Source organism: Gobius niger, assembly GCF_951799975.1.
Source record: "Gobius niger genome assembly, chromosome: 7".
In the NCBI taxonomy this organism is placed as follows: domain Eukaryota; kingdom Metazoa; phylum Chordata; class Actinopteri; order Gobiiformes; family Gobiidae; genus Gobius; species Gobius niger.
In genome coordinates, this window is record NC_136858.1 from 4440516 (window position 1) to 4467532 (window position 27017).

At 42.2% G+C, this 27017-nt stretch overlaps 1 protein-coding gene across 1 annotated transcript in view; it reads left to right on the top strand.

The window, feature by feature from the left end:
* Window positions 1-27017, top strand: part of lrriq1 (leucine-rich repeats and IQ motif containing 1) — a gene marked incomplete at its 5' end in the record, with an annotated part of 54759 nt that overhangs the window by 23310 nt on the left and 4432 nt on the right. Inside the window, 12 exons of the mRNA XM_079559358.1 lie at window positions 882-1058; window positions 2805-2895; window positions 7887-8012; window positions 8264-8347; window positions 10981-11114; window positions 11201-11254; window positions 11470-11541; window positions 11770-11858; window positions 14318-14404; window positions 21655-21727; window positions 23307-23367; window positions 23514-23586. Coding sequence (XP_079415484.1) covers window positions 882-1058; window positions 2805-2895; window positions 7887-8012; window positions 8264-8347; window positions 10981-11114; window positions 11201-11254; window positions 11470-11541; window positions 11770-11858; window positions 14318-14404; window positions 21655-21727; window positions 23307-23367; window positions 23514-23586 — 1121 coding nt within the window. The remainder of the gene's footprint in view (window positions 1-881; window positions 1059-2804; window positions 2896-7886; window positions 8013-8263; window positions 8348-10980; window positions 11115-11200; window positions 11255-11469; window positions 11542-11769; window positions 11859-14317; window positions 14405-21654; window positions 21728-23306; window positions 23368-23513; window positions 23587-27017) is intronic.

Here is a 27017-nt window from a genome sequence, read left to right on the forward strand (position 1 = left end):
TCTTCCGTTCATGGATTCTCCCTGCTGTATCTTCACGGGTCTTCCATACCACCACCTGTGTCCAGGCTCCGGGGAAGACGTCCCTAGCTCCAAGCTGTTCATCCATGCTGACTTTCATACATATATCGTTGTTGTTGTTACCGCTGGGGTCTGATCGCCAAAACTAATATACAAGTTAATAGTTCTTCCTAATCGCTGCTTTTGTCTGTCTGAGTCTATTCAGGTTGAAAAGCTGCCTGTTTGTCCAATGTGCTATTTATTCAAAATTTCTCTTGTATGTATCCAAATTGTTTGCTAAACTTTAGGAGAAAAGTGTATAAGTGTACATTAAAATGGCATTAAAAAGCATTAAAACTGAAGTCCTGCTCATTGTCCTCGTCATATTTCGGACAAGTAATACTATCCGAGCGAGTGTCCGGCGTGTGTCTCCCCTCTCACCTCCTGAACCTAACCCCGACGCGAGGTCACTTTCTGGGGGTGACCCTCCTCCGCGTCTGCCCCTCCGTCCTGCCCTGAGAGAGCCCCATTGTCCCGGGCCCCAGGGGCGAACAGCGCGCCCAGCGAGGGGTCCCCGCGCAGCCAGACCAGCGCCAAACCGCGGCCCCGAGCCAAAGCAGCCCCCAGTGTGACCCCGGCCCCCGTTTCATCCCGGTGTGCTTTCATTACAGAGGGTCAGGAGGAGACTGGGGCTCGACGGTGGTCCGGAGAGAAGGGTCAAACCAGAAACTGAACCATAACTAAAGCATGACATTAGTGGGGCTAGGATGAAGATTAAACCGTGGACGAAGTAGCTCCACAGTTGTCAAATCAATACTTAATTGTCTGTGGAAGGAGAACAATCTAAATCCAGGACTGTTAAATTTCTCCATTATCTTCTCCAGCGCGGCCTCGTCTCCTCTCGACGTGCTGAGGATCTCCTGTCGACGCCTGGAGGAGGTTTTCCGTTTGGCCGAGGATCACCGGTTTCAACACGAGTTTGGAGACACATCCACGACCTCGGAGTCTGAGAGGGAAACCTCTGCGCTGGAGGAATCGAGCAGAGACACACAGCAGACTAAGTAATTTACCTCATGTTTGGCTTTTTATTTATCATGCCACTGCCATCATAAATTTAGAAAATGCCTCATGAAATGGCAAAGACCAGTTAAGGCTTGGGTACTGATCTCTACAAAGCTCTATCGTTGGACATAACTACTTCACTTCTGACACTGGGAGGTGGAAAGCTGTCTGAAAGTGAAGTGGGTGAAAGTGACTTGCTCAAGGAACCTTCAGGCCTTCCACCAAAAAGTTTCAATTCAAAAAACCTTTTTGCAACTAAATTATTGAATGAATTGATAGACACATGAGCTCAACAACAAATATGATATATTTATTGTTGTTAATCTGTTAAGCTTCAACAGCTTCAAGCTTCAACATTGGTGCAAAGTACATTTACAGCTATTAAGCTCAAGTGTTTCAGTGTAAACAGTACATTAAACAGTAACTATAGATCCACGTTTTCCATTATCAATAGTAAAATAAATAATTAAAGCAAAGGGGCATAGAATATGCTATAAGGAGTTTAAAAATGTTAAAATTATGTATTTTCCTCCGCCTACATGTTCCAACAATGTCCTAATGTGTAGAATGAGCCCAGACCTGTTCGCCACAACTGCCTCTAAAATCCTGCACTGTCACTCAAAAAGGTGTCACTTCAGGTCCGAATTGCTGTCATGCTTAAGCTTAATATAGAAGGTGCAGTTACATGTATGACCTGAGGTGGCAGTAGTGAGCATTAAAATGGCTAACTTGCATCTAGCCCCTTTAAGAGTTTAATATTTGCTGTACACAAAAGCAAAAATGATTCCCCAGTCGACAACTGAAGCGTCTTTATCGTCCATCGCTGTTGTGAGTGGATGTATAGCGTGTGCATCAGATTTACGGGCGTACCAGAAACACAAGAACAGAAAGGTTCCGGCTCTGGAGTTTTTGAAAATGCAATTAATTGCGATAGAAAATGTAACGCGTTTTTATGAATTAAAAAGGCCCAGCCCTAGTTTTAGAATAGAAGACATTTTGCCTCTCATCCAAAAGGCTTACCCAGTCCTTTCTGGTCCTAAACTAGCATTTAATATCCCTCCATTAGAGAGGGGTCAGATTAGACATTAGTTCCACTTTGTTTACACCATAATCTGCTCTCAGCTTGTTGGTAAATGGCCTAATTTAACAGGTGGAAGTGGATTTTCACCCCAGGCAGAAAGATTAGACCATTTAACAAGGTCTTATTGTAACAATTCACACAAGTCTCCCGCCAACATCAACAGGAATAAAGTGAAATGAGATTAACTACTAAATGAACATGGTCTTTTACATTTATATCAAGCATTATGGTCTTCCTGGAGTTTATTGTCTGTTCTAGCTGTTTCTATAGCGACACGTGAGTTCTGCTGATGTGGTCCCTGATGAAAAAAAAACCTCAAATTCCTCCCGTGTCCGCGTGCATACATCCCCGAATCTAAGCAAACACCCTCCTTATTTTTTATACCCCTCTTTTTATAGCAGCCCGGTGCGTTATTGCTTTCCGCGGCGGCTCGTTTGTCATCATTGCAGCCACCTCGCCGTGATTTAGCGCCCGAATGGCTGAACTTCTTACTCGCTAATGCCGCGCTATCTTTGGGAGGACCATCCGTCTCCGAAATGACTGAATTCCCGCGGGACGAGCGCTCCAGATGTTTGCAGAGGAGTAAATCAGTGTTTTCGGGGAAGATGAAGGTGCGATGACATCATGCTAAAGCGAGGTCTCTCTTTTTCTTTTTCTCCTGAAGTGAAGAGGCAGCACTGATTCAGCAGACGCCCGGGCCCTCCACAGGCACAGAGGAGAGGGGAGAGAGCCAGAGGGCGGCCACCGTCATCCAGGTAACAACTGTGCAGTGTTCGGGACGGTTAAAGTGAAAAAGAAGTCTCAATCATCCTGGATAATAACTTAACGGGTCAAAAACAGCACTGAGGGCACTGGAACTTTTCACATTTAACCTCTTGACCCTCGCCTGATCTGAGCACATTTTCTCCAGTTTGGCCTTGCCTAAATCGAAAAGCTTCTTGAAAAAGTGTCAAAATAGCAACAATAATGTGACAATAATGTGACAAAACAAAAATGGTCACATTTATACAGCGCTTTACATCAGGGAACCACTCACCAATTCCTGTCCGCCATGATAAGAAGCGTCCGAATTGGTCTGTCAGTTAGGAAGTAGTTAGGAAAAGGAGCCTCAATCCTAACTATCAGAGCCACTTTAGCATAGGGACCTCTGATGCTAGCTCACCGGTGATTGAGAGCTATGTGCCATCCCATAAGCCATTGCGCCAATCCCTCCACCCCCCTTTAGCATTATAAAATAAAGCTAAAGGGAAATGTGAAGGATCATTTGGATTTTTCTCTTTCTTTTCGCCTTAAATGTCTTTATTTGGACACTATGTTGTTGTTGGACACTATACAGTAGGTGGCGGCATGTGCTTTTGTTTGGCCTGCACTCCACCAATAACTTTGAAGAAGAAGAAGAAGCTGTTGGTGATGTCACTTCCCCTTCCTCTGGGTAAGGACAGTCGAATTGGGAAAATAGCTCTCACTAACTGCATAAAGATCTAACAGTTGACGCCATGAAAGGTTAAGGATTAGTTGCTAGTGTTAGTGCTTTAATTTTAATTTAATTTGGTGGTTTCAGACGCAGCCATACACCAGTGTACGCAGACACTGAAGGTAAGGTGGGGGAAGTGTCTTGCCCAAGGACACAACAGGAGTGTGCACCTGTGGGATTCGAACCGCCGATCCTCGCTCTACTCCCTGCGCCACCGTCACAAAAGTACAACAAAAAAGTGACTCCTGCTCCATCTACACTCCCCCCCTCCCTCCCCAGGCACGAGTGCTCCTGGTGGGGCAGAAGGGGAGCGGGGGTGATGCCTCAGACCTCCGCGCAGAGAGTGTGAGAAGTTTGCTGTTTGATTTGAAGTGTGTGGAGCCCTCCTCCCGCTCGGCCCCTCGGGGAATTGGAGGATTTAGAGCTAAAAAGAGGCTGATGCATTTGTCTCAGCGCCGCGAAAGTCACACAGAGTTCATTGAGTAGAAAATTTAAAGATTAAAGTCCCGGTTTCTCGCGTGTTTTGTTAACCTGACGGGACAGTGTACTGCTTCCACGTCGAAGACTTCACATTGTGCCGGTAATATAGTGGTATGAGTATTTGGTATTTGGAAATGTTTTAGCTTTCAAAATGAAGAGTATTACCCAGTTAAAATGGATGACATTTTCTCCACATGCTCTAATACAGTCCGTTTGATTTTGTTTAGTCGTGGGCTGATAAATGATTAAATGATTTCCAAAACACCAAAAGCCGAACCCTCACCATTGTAGCCTAAAGTTAAGAACCATTTTCTGTGGTTCTGTGGTTCTAAAGTGGTCCGGCTCCGAGACCCGCCATTACCTTAATAACAAGCTGCGGCCCAAATAAAACTGTAATTTGTCATACATCGAATAAAATATTGTATTTACCGCACATGTTTTTATTGAACAAGCTGTAGATTTGCTTTTAAGACTGAAATTATGATCAAAACAACCCAATAATATTATTTTTAACGGACTCCAGTTTGTTTCCGTGTAATTTCAGATGGAAAATATTGAAAAAAGAGTTCCCTATAGGCTCGCGACCCACTTTTGAGTCCTGACCCACCAGTTGAGAATCACTGTTTTACATTATATATGACCAAGTGGGATATTCTGCAAAGACAAACACTATGAAAAGACACTATTTCTCACTATTTAGAGTACTTTAACAGGTATTTGATCCCTTATTTGCCTAATAATATTTCTCAAAATCATATTGAGGGCCAAAGGTTCTGTGCTGGAGGGCCGGATTTGTCTCCCGGAACTGAAAGCAGGTACTGAAAACTATATATGGTAAATGGTCTCTACTTGTATAGCACTTTTTTAGCACTCAAAGCGCTTTACAGCAAGGAACCAGTCACCCATTCACCAATGTACGCGGAAACTGGAGGCAAGGAGGGTGAAGTGTCTTGCCCATTGACACAATGACAGTGCATCTTCAGGAAGCAGGATTCGAATCCCTGACCTTCTGATCATGAGATGACCCGCTATACCCTTGTTGCTTTAGAAACCAAGTTTTGATGTCTGTTTGGACCAGGGACAGCATCAAAGGAATTTATTTGGATGTTAAAATTATTATTGTTCTGTTTTCTGGTTCTAGATATTTGAGTATGGGTATCGTTCAGGTGTCGGTATAGCAAAGCACCAGTATCTCAGTCCTAGTCATGACTGAGATCATGCTTTATACTCAAAGCGTCTTTTTCTAAGCCTGCTTCAAAACAGTGAAAGCACAATGATCAGAGGGAAAGGCAGGTTACATGGCAGCTGTGGTGGTTCGATGAATCAGAAAAGCTGTGTTTACATCCTGCACAAACGTTAACTTACAGAGGAGATGACATGGGAAACATCTACTTACATCCGTTTACAGGCAAATCCACAGCACAGACGCCCAACCTGCAGCTGCTGTCGGCATGTTCTCCCCCAGAACCATACAAACTACAAGGGATGGCTTTGATCAGGACTAATTCAATAAATATTTAGAATGAATAGTAGCTGGTGTTTACCTATTCTCACGAGCACCGCTTCCAGCAATGACCAAAATAAGTTCTTCAGTGCAAACAGCTAAAGAACGAGCACTGAGAAACTATACATGATTTTGTGTTAAAATCTTGAGCAGCCCCAGTTTGATCCCTTTGCCAGGTAGAACCTTTCTTTGTGGAGTTTGTATGTCCCTCCTGTGTGTCTGTCCAACTGTTCAGCATGGGGTTGGATCGATCATCCCTAGGGTTGTAATCGTAGCCAGTGGCGAAGGGAATTCACGGGCAGAACAGACAGCAAATTCTATAAATTCTTTACAAATTCTGAGGGAAAACGTAACACCAACCACGAAAAAACTGAAGTTAAAAAGCAATTGCCTCCACATTATGGGTAATGATCGACACAGCTCAGAATCCACAATCGACAACATCAAGAGGTGCAGTCTGAAGAAAGAACAAGGCGTGCAAGACAGCCCAGAAATCTCTCAGCTCTGGAAGGCTTTTCGGTGATACTTGTCGCATTAGGGGGATACGTGGTATAATCTCAGGGTGCCCAAACTTTCACAATGGACTTGTGTTATTTTGGGCTTTTCAGAAATGTTACTGTAACTTCATGCCTTTTGGAGATTATTTTATCTTCCACCGCTTCATTGTTAATAGAAATTTGGATCTGGATTGCCAAAACTTGAAAAGCAGTTACCAAATATTGTACTTTCCACCTCTACAAACATGATTCTTGTATTTGTTTATCAGCTCATCTTTCAGGCTTCTCTTTAAAGGGGCTAGATGCAAGTTGGCCATTTTATGCTCACTACTGCCACCTCAGGTCATACGTGTAACTGCAGCTTCTATATTAAAGAGGGGGTATTATGCTTTTTTCAATCACATAGCACCAGTCAATATCACACTACAATGATGACGAAACCTTCTGTTGGTCTGTAAATGCAGTAAATTAGAATAACTGCCTTGTATAAAATAGCTCTCTCAAAATGGTTGTAGCGAATGTCTTGAAATAGGCCTCTGTCTCTTTAAGAACCTCTGACCCTTTCCACACGCTGTCTGTGGCATCAGTGGGGAGGGGGTCCTGCTGAGGAGCAGTGGTTGGTTACTCGGCTGGTGGTGATGAAAGCTCGGAGGCGTCTCCAGGAGGTGGGGGCGTTCCTAGGAGGACTCAGGCAAACCTATCCCTAAAATGGCTGCCATCAGAGTTTTTACAGGTTACTCAAAAATACGAGAATGTGCCAAGGCAACGCTTCAGGCATGTTTTTAATGAGGGAATGACATAATAACATGATGTAAAGCTTGAAAAAGTCGATTTTGCATAATACCCTCCCTTTAAGCTCGTGCATGACGGCACTTCAGAAGTAACAGCTTTTTGAGTGACAGTGCAGGATTTTAGAGGCAGTTGTGGTGAACAGGTCTGAGCTCATTCTACACATTAGGACATGGCTGAAACATGTAGGGGGAGGAAAATACATAATTTTGACTTTTTTTAAACTCCATATAGTCCCTTTAAGTAAGTAAGTAGTGCTTTATTTGTAATTGTACAACGAAATTGTGTTCAGGTGTTGCAACTGAGTGCGCCACCATCGTGGGCTGACCTGACCAGCATGTTTTCAGAGGTCGGGGAAACCAGAATACTGCTTTCAGTGCTCGTCTGGAACGGGCACCGGGTTTGCACCTCCTGGGTTTGTACCTGTTTCAGAGCGTGGTGTCCTGCACTGGTCAGCTCCTCTTGCACAGCTCCCTCCGCTCCACAACAGTCTTTCACCATCTTCTGAGAAGAGTGTAGCAGATGACTCTAATCCGTCCTATTCTCCAGTGAATGTACATTAGCCAGAACAAAAGTAGGGATTGAAGATTTGTGTGGCTTAGCTGTGAGTCTTGCCCGAATACCTCCTCTTCTCTTGAATGTGAATGCTTCTGAACTTATTTCAATGTGCGCTGTGACTGGAATCTGAATAAAAACCAATCCGATCGCAAAACTCAATTAGATATTGTACCAAACAGTACATTAGCTTAATAGCTCAGTATCTTTCAGGTTTTAAGGACGAAACCAGCTCTCATTCTGAACAAGGACTTCGTGAAGGCCCTCAGTAATTCAAACTTTCTTATCACCGTACCGGAGGAGGTGAAGCGTTTTTCTCCGATAGCGTATGACAAATGCGTGCTTTCTCCGCAGTGGTCCACAAACCCATGACTGATGTGCGGGCCTCTGCAGCAGGTCAGCCGCTGTTATAACTCTGAGCGCTCTGTCTTTCCCTCCGCTCCTCAGGCGTGCTGGAGGGGGGTCAGTCTGAGGAGGAGGCTGCGGGACGCCCTCGCCCGGGCACACCAACCGGATCCTGGGTGGGACGAGGGGCTGGAGGAGCCGGACGTGGATGGATTTGTCCTTGATGAGGTGTGTACATAGGGGCACGCTCACTTTGATCACACAGGAGTCCATCTCTCTGACTTGCTCGCTCTGTGCATCTGATAAAATACAGGTTTCCATGTGGCGGCAACATTTTCTCCGCGTGTCAACAAAGTGGCTTGTCCTTATTGCGCAATCTATTGTTCTATATGGCAAAAAATCAGTGAAACAATTTATTACGGCCTAGAAAACAGGTCACGTGCACTTGGTTAACCACCGATATTTCTGTTTCTGTAAAGGCTTCGTTAGACGCCGACTGGTCACTTCCTGATGACTTCACAGAGAGACATTTTCCTGTGTTGGAGCGGCCTCCGTCTCCGAAGGTTAGTTGTTAAAGCCTATTACCTTTTTGTTCAGTAGCCCATTGTTTGCATCTGTTTGCATTTTAGGCGAAACACTTACAGGGGTGTCCAAACTTTTTTTCATGGGGAGCCACATATCAAAGCATACATGGGGTGAAGGACCATAGATCTGGTGTTAGTGCCACGAAACCATCGACTAGCAGACATTCTGCCCCATACCTTTATTTATTCTTACAACCTTCATGCCAACTGTCTCACAATAAAATATTAGTTATTTGGTTAGAATTGTGTAGAATTATTACATTTCAAATAAAAAGGACCATCTCTGATAATGTGTACCGATTCAGCAAGAAGGCCGAGGCCACCAAAAATTGGTCAGAGGGCCGCATTTGGCCCTCGGGCCGCACTTTGGACACCCCTGCTATAGGTAATACCGCTACTCTGTGGGTGCTGTCTATGGGTGCTCAGGTGGAGGCGTGGTGTCTCTGTCCTGTGGGTGCTCTAGTGGAGTTGTGGTGTCTCTGTCCTGTGGGTGCCCAGGTGGAGGTGTGGTGACTCTGTCCTATGGGTGCTCAGTGCAGTGAGAAGTTGTGGAAACATTAAGGAAAAAATGTGGGAATGAATTGTGTAAAAATGGGGGGAAATATTAGTTTTAAAGAATGGGAATAATATTACGGAAACAACTGGGAAAACGAGAAAAAATTGGGGCAAGAAAAATGTATAAAAAAATTGAGAAAATGGGGCAAACATTGGGCAAAAAATAAATAAATTGGGCAAAAAAAGGATGACCTCTCGCAAGTCGTTGGTCCGTTTTATACAAAATCAAAAAGGTCACTCTGTTTCAGCAAAGGTCATTATTCCAGAGCAGGCGGCCATGTTGTTTTTTTCCTTCATTTACCTCTGGATGTATCTTTACTTTGGAGCGCGCTCAGTGTCGTACGTCTTCGTCACACGTTCGGGCTGATGTTGCACAGCTGTCTTCGTGGCTGGTCTCTCTCTTTCTGCCTATATTGACTTTATCCTACACTTCAAAGCGTGGATGTACGGCCCGGCTCACACACCAAGAGAAAACAGGACCCGCAGGATAATTAAGCTGTAGGTTTGACTTAAATATGGGCATTCCTTCAACATAAAAACCCCAAAATCATCCAACAAAAACAGCAACGCCACCGGACATGCTTGTGTGTCCTATAGATCATTTTTTCCTAATGTATACAACTTTTGCAGCAACTCGTCTGGACAAAGCTATAATTTCTGAGCTAAATGTCCAGCATCAATGCCTCAGAAAACAATGCGGTATTGTTTTAACAGAGGTAAACTCTCCCAGGAATTCAGCCTACGGAGTTAAAAGTGCAAGTAACGCCAGAATGTGCTAATGACTAAAATATACGTAATGTCCACCCTGAATTTAGGGTTCTTTTAAAGAGCATAAATTCAGCTATATCAACCTCCTGGTGATTTTAACTGTGCTTTTCAGTCTGCTGCCTTTTCAACAGCTCAAAACAGTGTCTTAAACTTCTACTATTGTGGCTGCAAAAGGTGCGTTCACCCACGATCTGCTTGAAGTGAACTCTGCTGCACTTCCAGGGAATGGCCACTTTATTTCTTTGTTCGTCAACCTTTTGCCCAAACATTTAGGCCATCTTGTGGATCTCAGGGCATTTTTTGACCATTGGTTTGTTGGCAAAGTACTTAGAAAACATCACCTTATAAAGCACCTTCAAGTGTTACTTATCTTTTGGGCAGGTATAAACATTTCATCATATTTTTGTTGTACGTTGTCATAGGATTGAAATAATAAAATAATAAATAAGACTAAAATCAGGCAGAAAATACATTTCAGATCATAATGATGGAAAGGAGATGTTGTGGTCCTGAACTTATAGGCAAAAGTACATTCATCCTTCCATCCATTTTCTTCTGCTTTATTCGGGGCCGGGTCGCAGAGGTATCAGTCAGCAGATATGCCCAGACTTCCCTCTCCACGCGCACCTCCTCCTGCTGTTCTGATCCTGAGGCTACACCAGTCCCTCCGCGAGACCTCCTCCCAATGGAACATGAACAGAACACCTCCCAAAGTGGGCATGCAAAGAGGCATCCGAACCAAATACCCGAGCCACCTCAGCTGGCTCTTCTCCAGGTGAAGAAACAGCAGCTCTAGTCCGAGCTCCTCCCGGGTGACTGAGCTCCTCACACATCTATCTTCTTCCATTTTTCCAGTTTCCGGGTCGTGGACAGCTGTTGGAGCTGCATCATCCCCTATGGCTTCTCCTGCAGGTGGTGGGTCCACAGAAGGACGGTCTCACGGTTCTCGCTGGGCCTGTTGGTCTCTCATAAGTGGCTTCTGAACCGCTCTTTGTCTGACACCAGAGCTCCCAGGATCATTTGGGCGCTCAAACCCCTTAAGGTGGCGGTTCCAGGAGGGGCCTGGACACTATAAACAAAAGTCTGCAATATAAAATATGATGTGTGGTACAAACTTGTGACCGATTTTCACCTCGATGTTCCTCTGCCCCATGAGCCCTAGTTCTGGGAGGGCTCATTTATACATACACTTAGTCATACAAGACAAACAGTTGAGTCAAGAAGCTGCAGACAGGATAACCACTCTATCACACTGATCCAACCTACTTTTTTGTCTGTGTGTTTTTCAGCCCTTGGAGTTCTTTACGGGAGAATCACTCACAGTTCTTCCTCCACTGACAGACTTCAGACCGAAACAGGCCTGGATGTCAGACGAACAGAACATAGACACGTCAGAGGAAGCATCGCCATCGGATTTTGTCGGGTTTGTTTCAGACGCACACAGCTCGTTCAACAATGTCAGCACCTTGATTTAATGTGAAAGAATCTCAAATTGGATTTTTCCTTCAGGTTCTGCAGCTGGACTCCCTATAATGTTGGACATCAGTCACTCATTTGTCAAAGGTCTGTGTAAAATCATCTTTGAGTCAGACATGGAGGGTCTGAAATGTCTCTTTAAACTCCTCTTTACACTAACTCAAATCCGACTCTGTAGCTGTCTCTCTCCCATTTTCAGTAACCATCAATCCATTCAGCAATAATAGAAAATCCAGGGGGTGTCTTCTTCAAACCAAGCAGTAACAATGGTTAAATGTACTTATTTTTGTGTAACTTTTCAGAAACATATCGCCTCCCTCCTCTGCCGAGGTCAGTGGGCTCCCTGAAAGCACAGAGAAGATCATGGAAGAATGGTAAAACTCAAAAACTTTCTAAAATCCATGTTTCTTCTCACAAAATCCCTCACACTGATGTTTGACACTGACGCAAAGAGGCGGCTGAATATAGCACAGCTCTCTCCGACTCCACAGTAAAGCACACAGCCACGTTACATTAGCCTGACATTCGACAGCGGCTTCTTTGAACTTTCCTTTGACAAACAAATGAGAATTATGTAAATGCTGTGCCCGTGCGGTTCGCAGGGGCTTCAAGGATGCCAACACGGCGCTGCTGATGCTGAAAAGAGCCAGGAAGATGAAGTCCAAGCGGGAACAGCAGCAGAAACTCAAGGGTGAGAGATTCCATCACACAGAGGAGTGAGGGTATATGGGACACAACAGGCAATTTTTGAGAAAGAAATGTGTATAATTTTAACCAATTACAATTACTTTTGTATTTTCATCGATCTTGAGCAGTAGAAACGGTTGAGGAATGTCATTATTTTCTAAGAGAAATAGATTTAATGCTTTTTAATTCCTCTCTGGATCCCTTTTATAAATCAAAGTCAAAGTTGTTCATCCCTAACTTGCTGCTGTTGTTGTTGTTTTAGTGGATTATTTTCATTGAGAAGATGAATTGAAATAGAAAAAGAAATCATTGGTGTATTGTTCCACTTAAGACAAGACTTTTTTGATCTAACAATGAAGACATTCACATCACACACCAGTTTTTGTGTTATCACAGCGGTTCTTAAACCTTTCACACAAAGGATCACCTCATACAAAGTTTACCTTCCCAGTGCATCGAGGCCTAGATCAAGATCAAGGTCAATTCAGGACTCTATCGGGTCTAAATTGGACCCCAACTATACTAAAATGTGTCTAGATTGGTTATAAATGCTCCGCAAACTGAACTCTGAGGCTGATAGATCCTGCGCGCTGTCGTGTCGGACATGATTCCAGCTTCGAGAAAGTTTTGTTTGGGTTGCAAACAACAAAGTGCGCATGCGCGGAAACTGCAGCAGATGAGACGGTGGCTGGTGAGGCTCACCGTGCCGACACCGCGGGTGCGGTTATTCACCGAGATAATAATAAAAACACAAAACAAGACGGTCATTTTCACCGTCAACATTTTTACCGGGGTTTACCGCTACACCGGTTACCGTGACATCCCTACACTGTATTGTAACATAATAAAATAGTGAGATTTCATGAAAAGAACATCTGTCCTACCGTTAAGCCTGAGGGTGGATCCATCGTGCTTTGGGGTCATATTACAGCCAGTGGCACAGGGAATATTTCATAGGGGAAACAAAGAATTGATTAAATTGAATTCCAACAAGTTCAACAACAATCCATGAAAAAGTTGCAAATGGCTTCCTCAAGAGTCTGAACGTTCTGCCATGGCCTTCCCGGTTTCCTGACGTAAACATCATTAATATCCATCCATCCATCCATCCATCCATCCATCCATCCATCCATCCATCCATCCATCCATCCATCCATCAATCTTCTTCCACATGTCCAACTTCCAGCTGTTGGAGCTGCCCAAATCACATTGCACCAGCCCCTTATGGCTCCTCCTGCAGGTGGTTGGTCCACAGTAGGTCGGCCTCATGATTCAAACCGGGCCTGTTGGTCTCTCATAAGGGGCTTCTGAACCGCTCTTTATCTGGCCCGTCACCTAGGACCTGTTTGCCATGGGAGACCCTACCATCATTCGGGCGCTCAAACCCCTGTACCATGTTAAGGTGGTGGTTCCAGGAGGGGAACATCATTATTAATCTGTGGATAAACCTCCAAAAAGCAGTGTGTGACATACAGTCCAGAAATCTCTTAGTTTGGAACAGTTTTGTAGAGAAGAAATTTGAAAGACTCTTGGCTGCCTGGAAAAGCGTGCCATTAACTCTGCAGGTGCACAATGGCCTGTTTTTACTGTTTTGATTATTATTATTTTGAAATTGTCTTTTTATGTCATGGGAATGTCTCATCTGTAATCTCATTCTTTTTGGAGATAATTTAATCTTCCCTTTGCTTCATTGTTCACATTAATCTAAATTTCATTTGGGGTGCCTAAACTTTTGCACGACCCCACTTCCAGCCCTAATGTCTTGCTCAAAAGCAAACCAGCTCGCACAGAGGGCAGTGAAGCCGTTTAATTCTTTGCGGTGTCCCTGCTGTGAGAGCCTGTGTGGAGCGTGGGCCCCGCGGTCGTCTCTCTCTCCTCTGTATTTGTCCTGACGAGGGCTGACGCAGACCAGGAGCCGGGGCCTGTCTCCCCTGATCTGAGCGGCTGAGGCCAGAGGAGGAAATGGGCTCTGAGCGAACAGACCCGGAGCAGCCGCGTGACGACTGTATGAATGACCTCACCACGTACAAACAGCACGCAGCCAAAACAAGGGTCATCTGGCTCAGAATGCAAACTTATGGACGTGTTTGTGTAATCTGTCAGGAGTTCAGGAGTTTTCCATCATCGAATAGGACGTTTGTCGTCATCTTTTCTGGGATGTTTTGAATTGAAGTTGGGCGGCACAACATATCGCAAAATCACTGAAGTCAAACATCTGATGGAGGTGGATCTTGGCATGGACCTTACAAATGTGCAAAAGTTCAGTTTTGGTCATAACTTTGCTAATTTAGTACCATTTTAGCCATACCATTGGCCTTGCCACAATTTTTTGAATAAAAGGTTCTAAATTATCACAATATTGTTAGCACAATATAGTACACCCATAACACAAGTGTCTTCGATGTTGTGCAGCCCTAAATTTCACCTGATACAGAAATGTTCCTTGATTTGTTTGTGTGATAGACCCGAGTGTTCGTCTGGCGCTGTTCAAACGCTCCGCATCACAAATGAGGCCGACGGAGCCCAGACAACCTCGAGCTGCTGTTCCAGGTAACTATCACTTCTAAACACTAACAAGGCCTGTCAGAGGGGTTTCCATGGGTAACTTTTAGCAGCATTTTGTGACACACTTATTTTTACATTTGGGGTTACCATTACTCCTTTCTCTGTCACATTGATGATTTTTAATTTGCTCACATAATATCACTTATTGCAGGCGGGTAACCTTACCTTAAAGTCTCTTTAACGCAAGAACGCCAGAACTCCCGAGCCGGAACCTTTCTCTTTGCGTGTTTCTGGTACTCCCATATATCTGACGCACATCCGCCCACAACAGCGATAGACGGAGATGCTTCACTTGGCCCGTTGGGCTCGGTTTGGTTTTAAAAACGTCCTGATGGGACGATAGACGCTGTACTGCTGTGTGCAGGTTGTGTTAAAAAGAGTTCTTCTTCCACCGTAGTTACTCAAGTCTAAAATACCATCTCAATGTAAAGCATGTTGGACAAACACAGAGACGTCCTCGATGCTAATGTTAGCATTAGCCTCATACAAACGGTCCAGCCACGCCCACTCTGAGCCACAATGACCCCAACCCTTGTCAGGATAAGAAATGGCACTTTGATTTCTGTTTACAGCAATTGTTCAATCAATCAAACTTTATTTAGAAAGAGCTTTTCATACCGAAAGGTATCACAAAGTGCTATATTTTATATATTAGGACTAAATAGATAGATCAGTTAAAAGCTAAACTAAAAAGGTGGGTCTTGAGCCTGCTCTTAAAAACCTGAACGTTCTCTGCAGCCCTGAGCTCCTCCTCAGGTCGTTCCAGAGGCGAGGGCCATAATATTGAAAAGACGCCTCACCATGAGTCTTTTTGTTGACTTTAGGAATAACTAGGAGACCCCTGCCGGAGGAGCGAAGGGGCCGTGAAGTTTCATAGGGTAAAAGCAGTTCTGAAAGATAAGAAGGACCAAGACCATTAAGACATTTAAAAACCATTAAAAGAACTTTAAAATCGATCCTGAAACACACGGGGAGCCAATGCAGCGATTCTAAAACCGGTGTAATGTGGTCCCGCCTCCTGGTCTTCATCAGGACACGAGCTGCTGAATTTTGTAAGAGTTGTAAACCTGAGATACTCTTTTTGGGAAGACCAGAAAGCAGGGCATTACAGTAGTCGATGCGACTGGTTATAAAAGCATGCGTGAGCATCTCCGTGTCGGCCCGAGAGAGAATGGGGTGGACTCTGGTTATTTTCTTTAGATGGCAAGAACCTATCTTTTTAATATTCTTAATGTGTGTTAAACACTTAAAGGCGCTGTTTTATGGCCCTTTTGCTTCATTTACTTTTTTGCTTTTATATAAATGTGGCATTATTATTACTGTTTAATGAACTCTACAAGTTACATGAGTGATCAGAGTTCCTAAAACACTTGAAAGCTAAATCTATAAACGCACTTTGCCTGTTACTTGAATAACTATACAGATTAACAATAGTAAATACATTTGTTGTTGAACTCATGTTTCTATCTAATTACTGAATTTTTTAAGTGCAAAAAATGTGCTTAATTATGATTTATTCATTATAAACCTGTAATTAACTCGCTTAAAAACATTTAATCAAGTCCCACCACCAATATAAATATTTGATTAATTTGCGGTGTGCTTGATCCAATCAGCAGCAACGCTTTCCCAACAGTGTGTCGTCTCCCCGGGCAATTCGAGCCAGAGCGATCCCAGATTGATATCAATGCTAATGGGCATGTAATAGGTAGCAGTAAAGGCTACAGGGTGGTTAAGCTGTACTTTATTGTCCCCCGTGCATGTGCATGTTCTGGCGTGATGACCCATCCAGACGGGGGAGAGAAACAAACTCCACACAGAAAGGCCTGCTCGGTGCCACCTGTTGTTTCAGCTGTTTTTGCATTTTCTAACCAACAAAGTGTAAAACATAGTGATATCGATGTGTTTGAAAGTACTATCAAAACCTTCCAAAAAGCATGACTCCCGCTCCTTAAGCAGGGTCGTATTTATATTGCTCATAGTCCTGAAGCTCTGTTGAATCCATCACATATTTAAGCGTGAGTATCTGGTTGGGGTTTGTCCTTGGCCTGACCCAGCCGTCCCTCTGCCCGCGGCCCAGCGCCTGCTCCCTCACTGGGGCTAACGTTACTGCCCTGAGTGCTCTCTCCTTCTGGAGGTGATTAGAGCGCGCGGGGCAGATTCCCCCCACAGATATCCCTCGCCCAGTGTTTATTTTTCGGGCTCGTGGACATGACTAACCCACTCTGAACGGGTATCGGCTTACATACCAACAGGCTGACTGGAGCGTTCCGCTGCCAACACATTTTTTCAACTAAACAACAAAAAAAAAACACAAATTCCTTTCCCAGTTTTGGACGCGAGAGACACATATCCACAAAAGACACATGTCCTGGTTTGATAACAATGATCTGGACAGGGCTCGTTCGATCGGCTTCCCCCGAGCAGAGAGGACAGGGAGATCAGTGGGACTGCTCAGCCTCAGGGAGAAGAGCACAGTCTCAATCCGTGCCTGGTCCAACTGACTGACGGACAGATGCATCCACCAAGCTGTGTATAGATACAGACGCCATCTTTGCAAATGAGTATTTCAGCTTTTAAAGAGCGGGTATTATGCTGTTTGCAGGTGTTTGGTAATAACACATCTTTATCTCTGTCTTTCACTTTGTTGGTTAGAAAATGCAATATTAACCAAAAACAGCTGAAACAAAGTATTGAGTCATTTCACTTCCAGATCCAGAAGACATCTAACCACAAGCTCCTGCCACCCCCACCTTCGCTATGAAGCTGTTTCAATGGAGAGGGAGAATTTAAAAAAATAGACCTCACAACCCGTGTGGCTGGTGAAGCTCTGGCGATGGTGTTTTTACTGCACAATGAAAGGATTAAGCCGAGATGGAGAAGTGACATTTCCTGGATATGTAGGACGTCAGGAGGAGCTTTCCGGGAGCTGAACAGTCACTGGAGAAGTGTGTCCAAACACCTGGTCTGTTTTTCATGAGAACGTTGTAAGAGGCGGCACGGTAGCACAGCGAGAAGACCCCGGGTTCGATTCCCTTTCTGGCCTTTCTGTGTGGAATTTGCATGACCTCCCCATGCCTGCGTAGGTTTCCTCCAGGTACTCCGGTTTCCCCAATACTAAAAACATGTACAATAAACCCGGATGAATGAGAGTGTGTTTGAGAGTGCGAGTGTGGGAACACAGATGGAAGTCTACAATTCGATTTGGCGTCTTTACATGCATGAGATCCATGTATTTGTTCATTAGCATGTACTGTCCCGACCAAATACACAAATTAAGAACAATTTAAAAAGCTCTAAAAAGTCAGTGTTGCTTTATACCCCCTTTAAAGGGATATTTCAGGATTTTTGACATAGGGCCTCATTTCCTAGTCATCCAGAGTGTTGCTGATTTTTGGAGATTTTTATTTTGTAATCATGCAGTTCTTATATTTGAAGAGTTAGTTAGTGGCGCTAGGCTAGTGCAAGGCTAGCGCATTTCTATGGTATCAGCTAGCCTATAGTAAAAACAGTCACAGTAACACACTCCACAGTGCACCTGAGGCAAATCACTTATAACACCAGACTAACCATATAAATGTCTGTGTCGATAGAGTCATTTTAACCATTTTGCATCTAAAATACCTTATATTTGAGCAGCATCAGCTTTGTGGTTGTATAAGCTAAGCAGCGGCGGAGTGATCTGCTGGAACAGTGTTTTTCAACCTTTTTTGAGCCATGGCACATTTTTTTCATTGAAAAAATCACGAGGCACACCACCAGCAGAAAATATAAAAAAAATGTAACCCTGTAGCCTATATTCAGTCGTTCACATCAAAGTGTCTTGAATAGGAACAGCGTATAGTCTCACCAGCCACAGTGCCACAGTCACCGCCACCTGCCGCATCCATGCATCACTATTTCTCTTGTTTCAAAGAAATTAGCGACCTAATATGGAGTATTTATTACATGGTTACTCTACTCTAGACAGCACAGACACTCGAAAACTGTACATTATTTGTGGATAATAATGAATTTCTTTAAAAAAAAAACAACTAGGTGAAATTGGATAATTTTCCAAGGCACACCAGACAATATCTCACGGCACACTAGTGTGCCACGGCACAGTGGTTGAAAAACACTGTGCTAGAAAATCGTCCCTCAAAATGCGATCATTCATGTGATGCAAGGTCAGTTATATTCCAAAAATTACTCTATGGACACAGACATTTATATGGTTAGTCTGGTGTTATAAGTGATTTGCCTCAGGTGCACTGTGGAGCGGGTCAGAGTGTTTTTTATGCAGGCTAGCTGATACCATAGAAATGCACTAGCCTTGCAAATATAAGAACTGCATGAATTACAAAAAAAAATATCTCCAGAAATCAGCAACACTCTGGATAACTGGGAAATGAGGCCCTATGTCAAAAATCCTGAAATATCCCTTTAAGTAAAACACTGTATTACGTAAAAGTCTAAAGTTCTTCAGTTTCATATTTACCTTTCTGGTTTTGAAGCGTTCCTCTCCGTCTTTCCCCAAACATCCGCCTTCGCGCCGCGGCCTGGCGGTGCAGCCCTTGTTTGTATCCTGCCTCTTTCCTCCTGTCTCCTGAAACACTTAACTGGATTTCACACTCCGCCATCCCGACAAACGCCGCGCCGAAACCCGAGCGCGCTGTTTACATCCCTAATACAAAATAACTTAAGCTTTCGGAGCGTTTACCACTGTTCACGTGTCTTCAATTTGGGCTGCCTCTCCTGGCTCCGGGCGCTCCAGAGTCTTGTACTATGAGACACTTGTACTATGAGACGCCACTTATTTAGGGATTACGATGTCCTGCAAACATCAGAACATCCAAATAATAATCAAAGTCTCCATCGGGGCATAAAACGTGTTCTGAAATGCATGACATCCTTGTGTTAGTTGCTTATATTTCACTCAAAAGACATGTGGAAAAATGTCAAATAAGTCAATCAGGATCAATCTAAAATACAATTACCTTTTGGAGGACAATGTACTTTTTTTCTTTGCAAAGAAAAAAAGCTTAAAGCCACAATGTGTAATAATTCCACCCAATAAAATAATAGAATGAAAACACAGGATACTGAGGTTTTGGGCGCGAGATGATTTAAACAATATTTTTATATTTATAACATTGATTGATGCAGTATATTTTAGTGGAACTAAGCCTAAAATCAAAATCCCCTGTTCTAAAGTTTTATTTTCATAACCCCTTAAAGGGATATTTCAGGATTTTTGACATAGGGCCTCATTTCCTAGTTATCCAGAGTGTTGCTGATTTCTGGAGATTTTTTTGTTGTAATTCATGCAGTTCTTATATTTGAAGAGTTTCATGACACTAGGCTAATGCAAGACTAGTGCATTTCTATGATATCAGCTAGCCTGCATTAAAAACATGCACCTGAGGCAAATCACTTATAACACCAGACTAACCATATAAATGTCTGTGTCCATAGAATAATTTTTGGAATATAACTGACCTTGCATCACATGAATGATCGCATTTTAAGGGACTATTTTCTAACAGATCACCCCGCCGCTATGTAGCTTATACAAACAACAAAGCTGATGCTGCTCAAATATAAGTTATTTTAAATGCAAAATAGTTCAAATTAAATAATGCAGGCTAGCTGATACCGTAGAAATGCACTAGCCTTGCACTAGCCTTGCGCCACGTAACTCTCCAAACAGAAGAACTGCATAAATTCCCCCAAAAATATCTCCAGAAATCAGCAACACACTGAGAAATGAGGCCCTATGTCAAAAGTCCTGAAATATCCCTTTAAAGTGCATGTGACACATTAGACATTTTTTTGCTAAAACATAGGCTAGTTAACACAATATATTTACGTTTTTACGAGAAAAAAATCCCAGATTTCTTTAGTCTCACCATTGTTATGATGTTTATTGTGTTTACATTTTCACTTCCTTATTGGACACTGACAGGAAGTGACAAAGATAGAGGCAAACTGTTTTAAACTGTTGCCATGCCAACCATGTTACATCAATGGGAAATGAGTCGAACTGCCCTGGAGCTTTACCTTCTTCTATTGGTGCGTTCATGTGGTCCTCGGGAACTCGGGCGACCGACATCCCCATGTGGGGAAAACGACTGGGGAGCCGGGGTTACCCGACTTCCACACCTGAATCAGCTGATTTGTTCTTTAATCGTCTAATTTGAACTTTTTAGTTAAACCCTGCTACTTTTTTGAGTTTAGTGTGAGCTGTCGTCATCCTCATAGTGACAAAATTGCAAGTGAAATGCCCGACATCACTGCAAGGAAAAAGTGAATTTATGTGATATTTTTTAGAACTAACAAACTAACGTTTCGCTTTTGTGATGCTAACAACTGGCTTAGCTGAGCGCTTATCAGTGATAAAGACCGTTTTTATATGATGACATTAAAATCCCCACTTTCCCACAGAAAAACCACGTGAGCACAAACCAACCAACCAACAATGACGTCACATCTCGGGAAAACGAGCTCCCCAGTCCACATGAACGCACCATATGTCACTTCCTGTCAAATGCTTAAAAAAATAAAAACTTTTCTTCCCATAATTTTTCATTAAATTGCTGCTTCACTGAAGAAAAAAAAAGATAATTATTACAAGAGATGTTATCGATCTAAATAAGTCATATTTACTAAAGCATTCAAACCTGTCAACCTATGCATTTAAAGGCCCTAAACCTGATTCAGTTTAGTTACTCTCTACTTTATTTCTCTTATTGCTTTGACGACACATTTCTCCGTCAGTTTCCGGGTCCTGTTGCCCAGAGGGAGTCCTTCTTCACTGGACATTTTTACAGCCTCTGGTCCTTAAACCCTTGAACTGTGCGGCCCTTTCGTCCCGGTTGAGGGCTGCCGCTCCCGCTTCGCTCCGTCACTTTCATTTCTCTCTGGTTTAAAGAGCGAAAACTGTCAGCGCTCTTTAAATGTTTGCTCTCGATTTTCCGCTAATGATGGTTCTGCGGCTTCAGTCGTAAACCCGTCCCACCACTGCGCCATTTTGGAGAGGAATGTTGGCATCGATTCGGGATAATGGCTAATTGCACTTGCGATTAGATCAAGATTGAGTTCATGGTGCACATTGTAGACACTTCCAGGAGCACTGAGTTGGAGACATGTTTGTAGAGGTTTAAACTACTAAATAACATTAAAATCTCTTTATCTTTATCAATGCAAAGCGGGACATTAGCTTGTGTTGTTTTGTTTCATTGTTTCTGTTGCAGGAGGACAGACTGGAGAGACGGCGACGGGACACAGAGACCGACCCAGAGACGAGACGGATCTGAACACGAGCAGGTGAACGAGCAGAAATGTGTTTTTGTCCCTGTCTCCAAAAACAAACCAGAATATTCAATTATTTAAAGAGCAGATAGCAAAACAGCTCATTTTAGAAAGTGGGGTACAGATATACAATTATAAAACATAAACAACACACAATCTACTCACAATTTAGTAGATTGTCGTAGCAGCAGAAATAAGGTTGAATCAGAATAAATGCACAGTTGTGCTTTGGATTTTTTGTCTACTTTTCAAAGAAAATGAAAGATAACACAAAAACATCAATGACAGCGTGGAGTCTTTTGTGGTAGTTGTGGATGAGGTTCTTTAAAGCAGTACTAAATAACTCATGCCCCTAGAGGCCATAAGCGCCACTGCAGGTGTCGTAGCATGTTGCGTTTTTTTACTCATTAACTGTCCGTGAGAGTAAATACTACGCTGACAGAAAAGACAAAGGGACAGAGGGATATTGTACATTTTTTTCACTCAAACTTGGCTGTAAATACTGTTTAGAGTGGCGCTAGCCCACAGTTAGCTTTGCCCGTTAGCCTGTTAGCTTCTTCTTTGTGATTCCATTAGTGTGTATTGGTGACTCTAACCCGGTGGCAGTCAAATTGCAATTGTGATTTTCTGGCCAGAGACACCAGGGGGAGATGAAAGACCCCCCAATCATCCCATTAACACTTGTATTACCCCCAGAGCGACTACGGAAAGGATATATTAAGGTAAACAAGTTACTTAGTGCTGCTTCAAAAGCCTCCAGTTCTCAGTCCTGGGCTGTTTTGCATGAACTGCACATTTGAGATCTCCCCACTGTGGTTCAATGATATTGAGGTCAGAGACTGAGATGACACTAACGGGACCTTCACTTTATTCTGCTGGAGCCACATCAGCAAAACACCTCCATATTTCACAGTAGGTTTGGGGCACCACACCTACTGTGAAGAAAACATTTAGTGTTATCTTCATATTATTTGAAAATAGCTGCTAGGTTATGTAAACTTTGAGCACAACTGTAGTAGTATTATCAGAGAGGTGGGTAGTACTTTACTTTTTTAGTTACTTTACACTAGTGTTTGGGCAACTTTTTGAAGAAATTTTACATCTTAGTTTTATTATCGAATACTATTTACTTCTGTTTGAGTATATTTATAATGAAGTACTGAAAAATAAATGTTACTTTTTCCACTGTGAGTAGTAGTAGTAGAATTATTTTGTATTATCTGTATTTTCTTGCCATTTTCTTGGAATTTCCACATTATTATGTTTAACACAATTCATGGCATCATTAAAAATAAATCAGACTTTTTCATTACAGCAGTTACAGGTTGGATACTCACAGTACTCCAGTAACACTTTCTCCAAGTACTTTTTTACTTTTACTTGAGAAAAAGTATTTCAAAGTAACGTTACTCTTACTTGAGTGAATATTTGGCGACTTCCACCAGAAAGACATTTTAATATATTTTTCAACTTTTGGAAAAATGAAATAGATCTGCAGCCCTTGTCACTTTAGACAAATATCAGCAGCACAAATGAGTTTCCTTTTCCCAGGTCAAGCATCCTGTACTTTATTTTGAAATGTATATATTTTCAGCGAGAGCTTTTTGCCGAGGATGAGCCGGGCCATTCTCGACGGCGGGCGAGTGCAGCTGGTGGTGAGTCTCATTAGAATCAGTTATTATTATTATAAAAAACACCTGCGTTTACCAGGAGCGGCCAGATGTGCTAACGTCCCTGTTTAAAGTGACAGGAGGCAGGTTTTCAGAGCTGTCTGTGATGTAAATATTCTGTGTGTCTCCAGACGGACCCGGGGCGAGTGTGTGTGGCCTCTCAGTCCTGTCCCGCCATCAGCTCCAGCTCTGACAGGAGATACGGTAAGTGTAGGTTTTTATCTCTATGTTCATGACTCACAATATCGGCTCAATAATGAAGAGTTTATACAAATCCAAAGCTGTGCCCTGTGGTACCAGGTCAGGCCCGACATTCCCTCGGATCTCCTGTATTAGGGCTGGAAAAATACTAAAACCAGTGTCTAAACTGGAGAACGTCTGCTGTAGATTACTGATATAAAAATAAGAAAACATTAATGGCAAGTTTTTTTTTTGTCATTTTAGGTTTGCATAGTGTATGAAAATAAAGAATTTTAAAAATGGCCACAAAATATGAGAAAAACTTGATGTTGAGAGAAACCTTGTTAAAAATAGTGAATTTGTATTTTTGTATATTTTTTTTTGTTAAAAGACAATTACAAAAAACAGACACCAGATCTCACGTAGCACTAAACCAGAAAACTAAGAATTTAGGCTGTATTGGTAGCCGTGCTGCGCGGAAGTGTGTGTGTGTGTGTGTTTTTAGGAAATAACAATAATTGTTATCATTGCCATCATCAACATCATCATCCACAGTAATGTTACAACTACTAATATCCACACTGTAGCTAATAATAATTAGATATTTTGTATAATTATTGAAGGCCTCACAATTAAAACGTTGATTTTATCCACGTAAACTATTTTTGTAAGGTTGGCAGTGGGCAAGAATTATTCTTTTTTTTTATGATGCATAAAAATGAGCAAAATTGCATTTAACAATGCACAGAGCCAGGTTTTATTTTGTTGATATATTTGTGTATTTATTTATTTTTTGTCATTAAGTTTTTGAATAAGCTTTTTATAAAAGAAAAAGGTATCTCAAAATAGGTCTTGTTGCCTTTTGCGGTTTGCTCTTTCAAAGCTCGGAACTGACTGTGCATAACTTCAAATCATAACAATGATTTGACTTCCTGTTTTGATGCAGCACGCCAAAATAAAAGCACCATCTTATTCATTTGTTGAACTTTCTCTCTGCCTAACAATTAACAGACAAAACACTTGTCATGTGTGCATTTAATTATATTCTTGTAATGTTGTAACTGCCTGCTGAGCTAATCAATGAGCTTTTATTTTGGCGTGCTGGATCGAAACAGGAAGTCACTTGTTATGATTTGAAGTTATGCACATAAAATATCTGTCTATCTAATAAAATCCCTTTGAAAAGCCCTAGTTGTTAATTATTCTGAAGTAAAGACCGTTAAGTTTGGAGTCTGTAGGTGTTTCTAAGGTGGAGATGTTGTTGCAAGAGTCTGCGTAAAATTTTCCCCGATAAATAAAATTGAAATACAAGCATTTATTTTCTGACAGATATTTTAATCATTGAAAAATACCTCATCAATGCACAAACAAACATGTGCCTTTGCTGTGAGCGGCTCAGCTCTACTAACACATGACTGTAAATTTACCAGGAGCGGGTACGTCTCCAGCTCGTTTCCGTGGCGATGTCACTAAAATCAGCGGAATTTAAGATTTAACCTCTTAAACCCCGCCTGATGCAGTTCAGCTTTACCCAAATCTAAACAGTTACAGTCTATAGGCCAGTGTAACGCCTCATTTGAAAGCTAAGACCTACACAACTGATTTAGAATGATCTTGTTCCTCGCATTGCTGCCGCCTTTTTGTCACTTTTTTTTAAATCACTTTTTCAAGACTTTTTTGTCACTTTCTATGTCACATTTTTGATGCTTTTTTGTCAAATGTTGGTAAAATTTTGGACATTTTTTCATCACTTCTTCGTCACTTCTCTGTTATTCATTTCTTGCTCGTCTGTTGGTCTTTTGTGGTTTTATCATTGCATTTTCAACTCTTTTTTTGTCACTTTTTCATCCTTAAATCTCGTTTTCCAAGCTTCAGATTTGGGTAGAGCCAAACTGGAGAAAATGTGCTTGGTTCAGGCGAGGGTTAAGAGGTTAATCAGGTTAGGGTCTCATCCAAATCCATTTTTGGATTACCCTGAGCTGGTCATTGGGAGCATCTTTTGTGTATAAGCCCAAAATGTTACACAGTGTGCCTTTAAGGAAAACCCCATTTGGTCCTAAAGTTTTGTAACATCTGCTATAACCCCATATTTGGATTCTAGCATTACCATGTTCGCCTCTTGTGCTTCCAAACATGTCAATATTCGACTCGCTAACAGACAAAACGTCATAAAATATGCATCACAAAGGCTGAGTTTGGTCTTTGAAATTAACACTAAAGATGTTAAGGAGAAAACCATCTAAAAATGTCAACATTACCCTCGTTCTGACTTCCTGAACCGACATGTCCCCGCCTGATCCCGGGCCGGACCCAGGAGTCGGACCCCGGTCGAACAGAGAGCCCTTTGGTACTTGCTTTAAATAAGAAAAAGGTGCTGATGTGCGACGCAGACGGGAGCAGGTGACTTCAGGAATCCCAGAGTCTTAAAGCGGGCCCTGTCCCGTAAGTGGATAAGTGGATTCTGATGACGGTCTGAATGACTTCCACGGGACGAACAGGGCCCTCTGTGTGAGCGCAGGGGGACAGACTCGGGCTCCAAGCGCTCGTAATGACAGTGTTTGTGAGAGAAATCTGCCTGACAAAACAGATTACATATTTCATGAAGATTAAATAAGAGGCCATTTGGTCAGATTTGAGAGAAGTTGAAGAAATGTAATTGTTGCAGCAGCTTTAATCGCTATCGGAGTCACACTTTGAATGTTGTAGTTTAACCTCTTAACTCCCGCCTGAACCGAGAGCATTTTCTCCAGTTTAGCTTTACCCAAATCCTGTAACACCTCATTTGAAAGCTAAGATCTACAAAACTCGTCAGATTTTTTCAGTCATTTTTTTAAATAATTTTTTTTAAGTCCATTTTTTTATATCAATTTTTTTAAATCCATTTTTTGTCTTTTTTGTCACATTTTGTCACATTTATTGTCATTTTTTTTGGGTAATTTTTTGTCTTTTTTGGGCACATTTTTTGTCGTTTTTTTGTAATTTTTTTGTCTTTTTTGTCATTTTTTGTCACATTTTTGTCACTTTTTTTGTCTTTTTTTGTCACATTTTTTGTCATTTTTTTTTGTCATTTTTTTGTCATTTTTGTCATTTTTTGTCACATTTTTGTCACATTTTTTGTCATTTTTTGTCATTTTTTTGTCCATTTTTTGTCTTTTTTTGTCCATTATTTGTCATTTTTTTGTCCATTTTTTGTCACATTTTTGTCATTTTTTCGTCCCTTTTTTGTCAAGGTTTTCTCACTTTTTTGTCACATCTTCATCATTGTTTTCATCTCAGCTCTGTTGCTATTTTCACACCTTTTTTCCAGAAGCTTTTGGATTGGGGTAAAGTCAAACTGGAGAAAATGTGCTCGGTTCAGGTGGGAGTTAAGGGGTTAAAAATAAATGTTGTAATTATTTAGGTTGAATGTCATGTGTCGATTGCTTTTTTCAGAGGAAACAATAATTGCAGAGTTT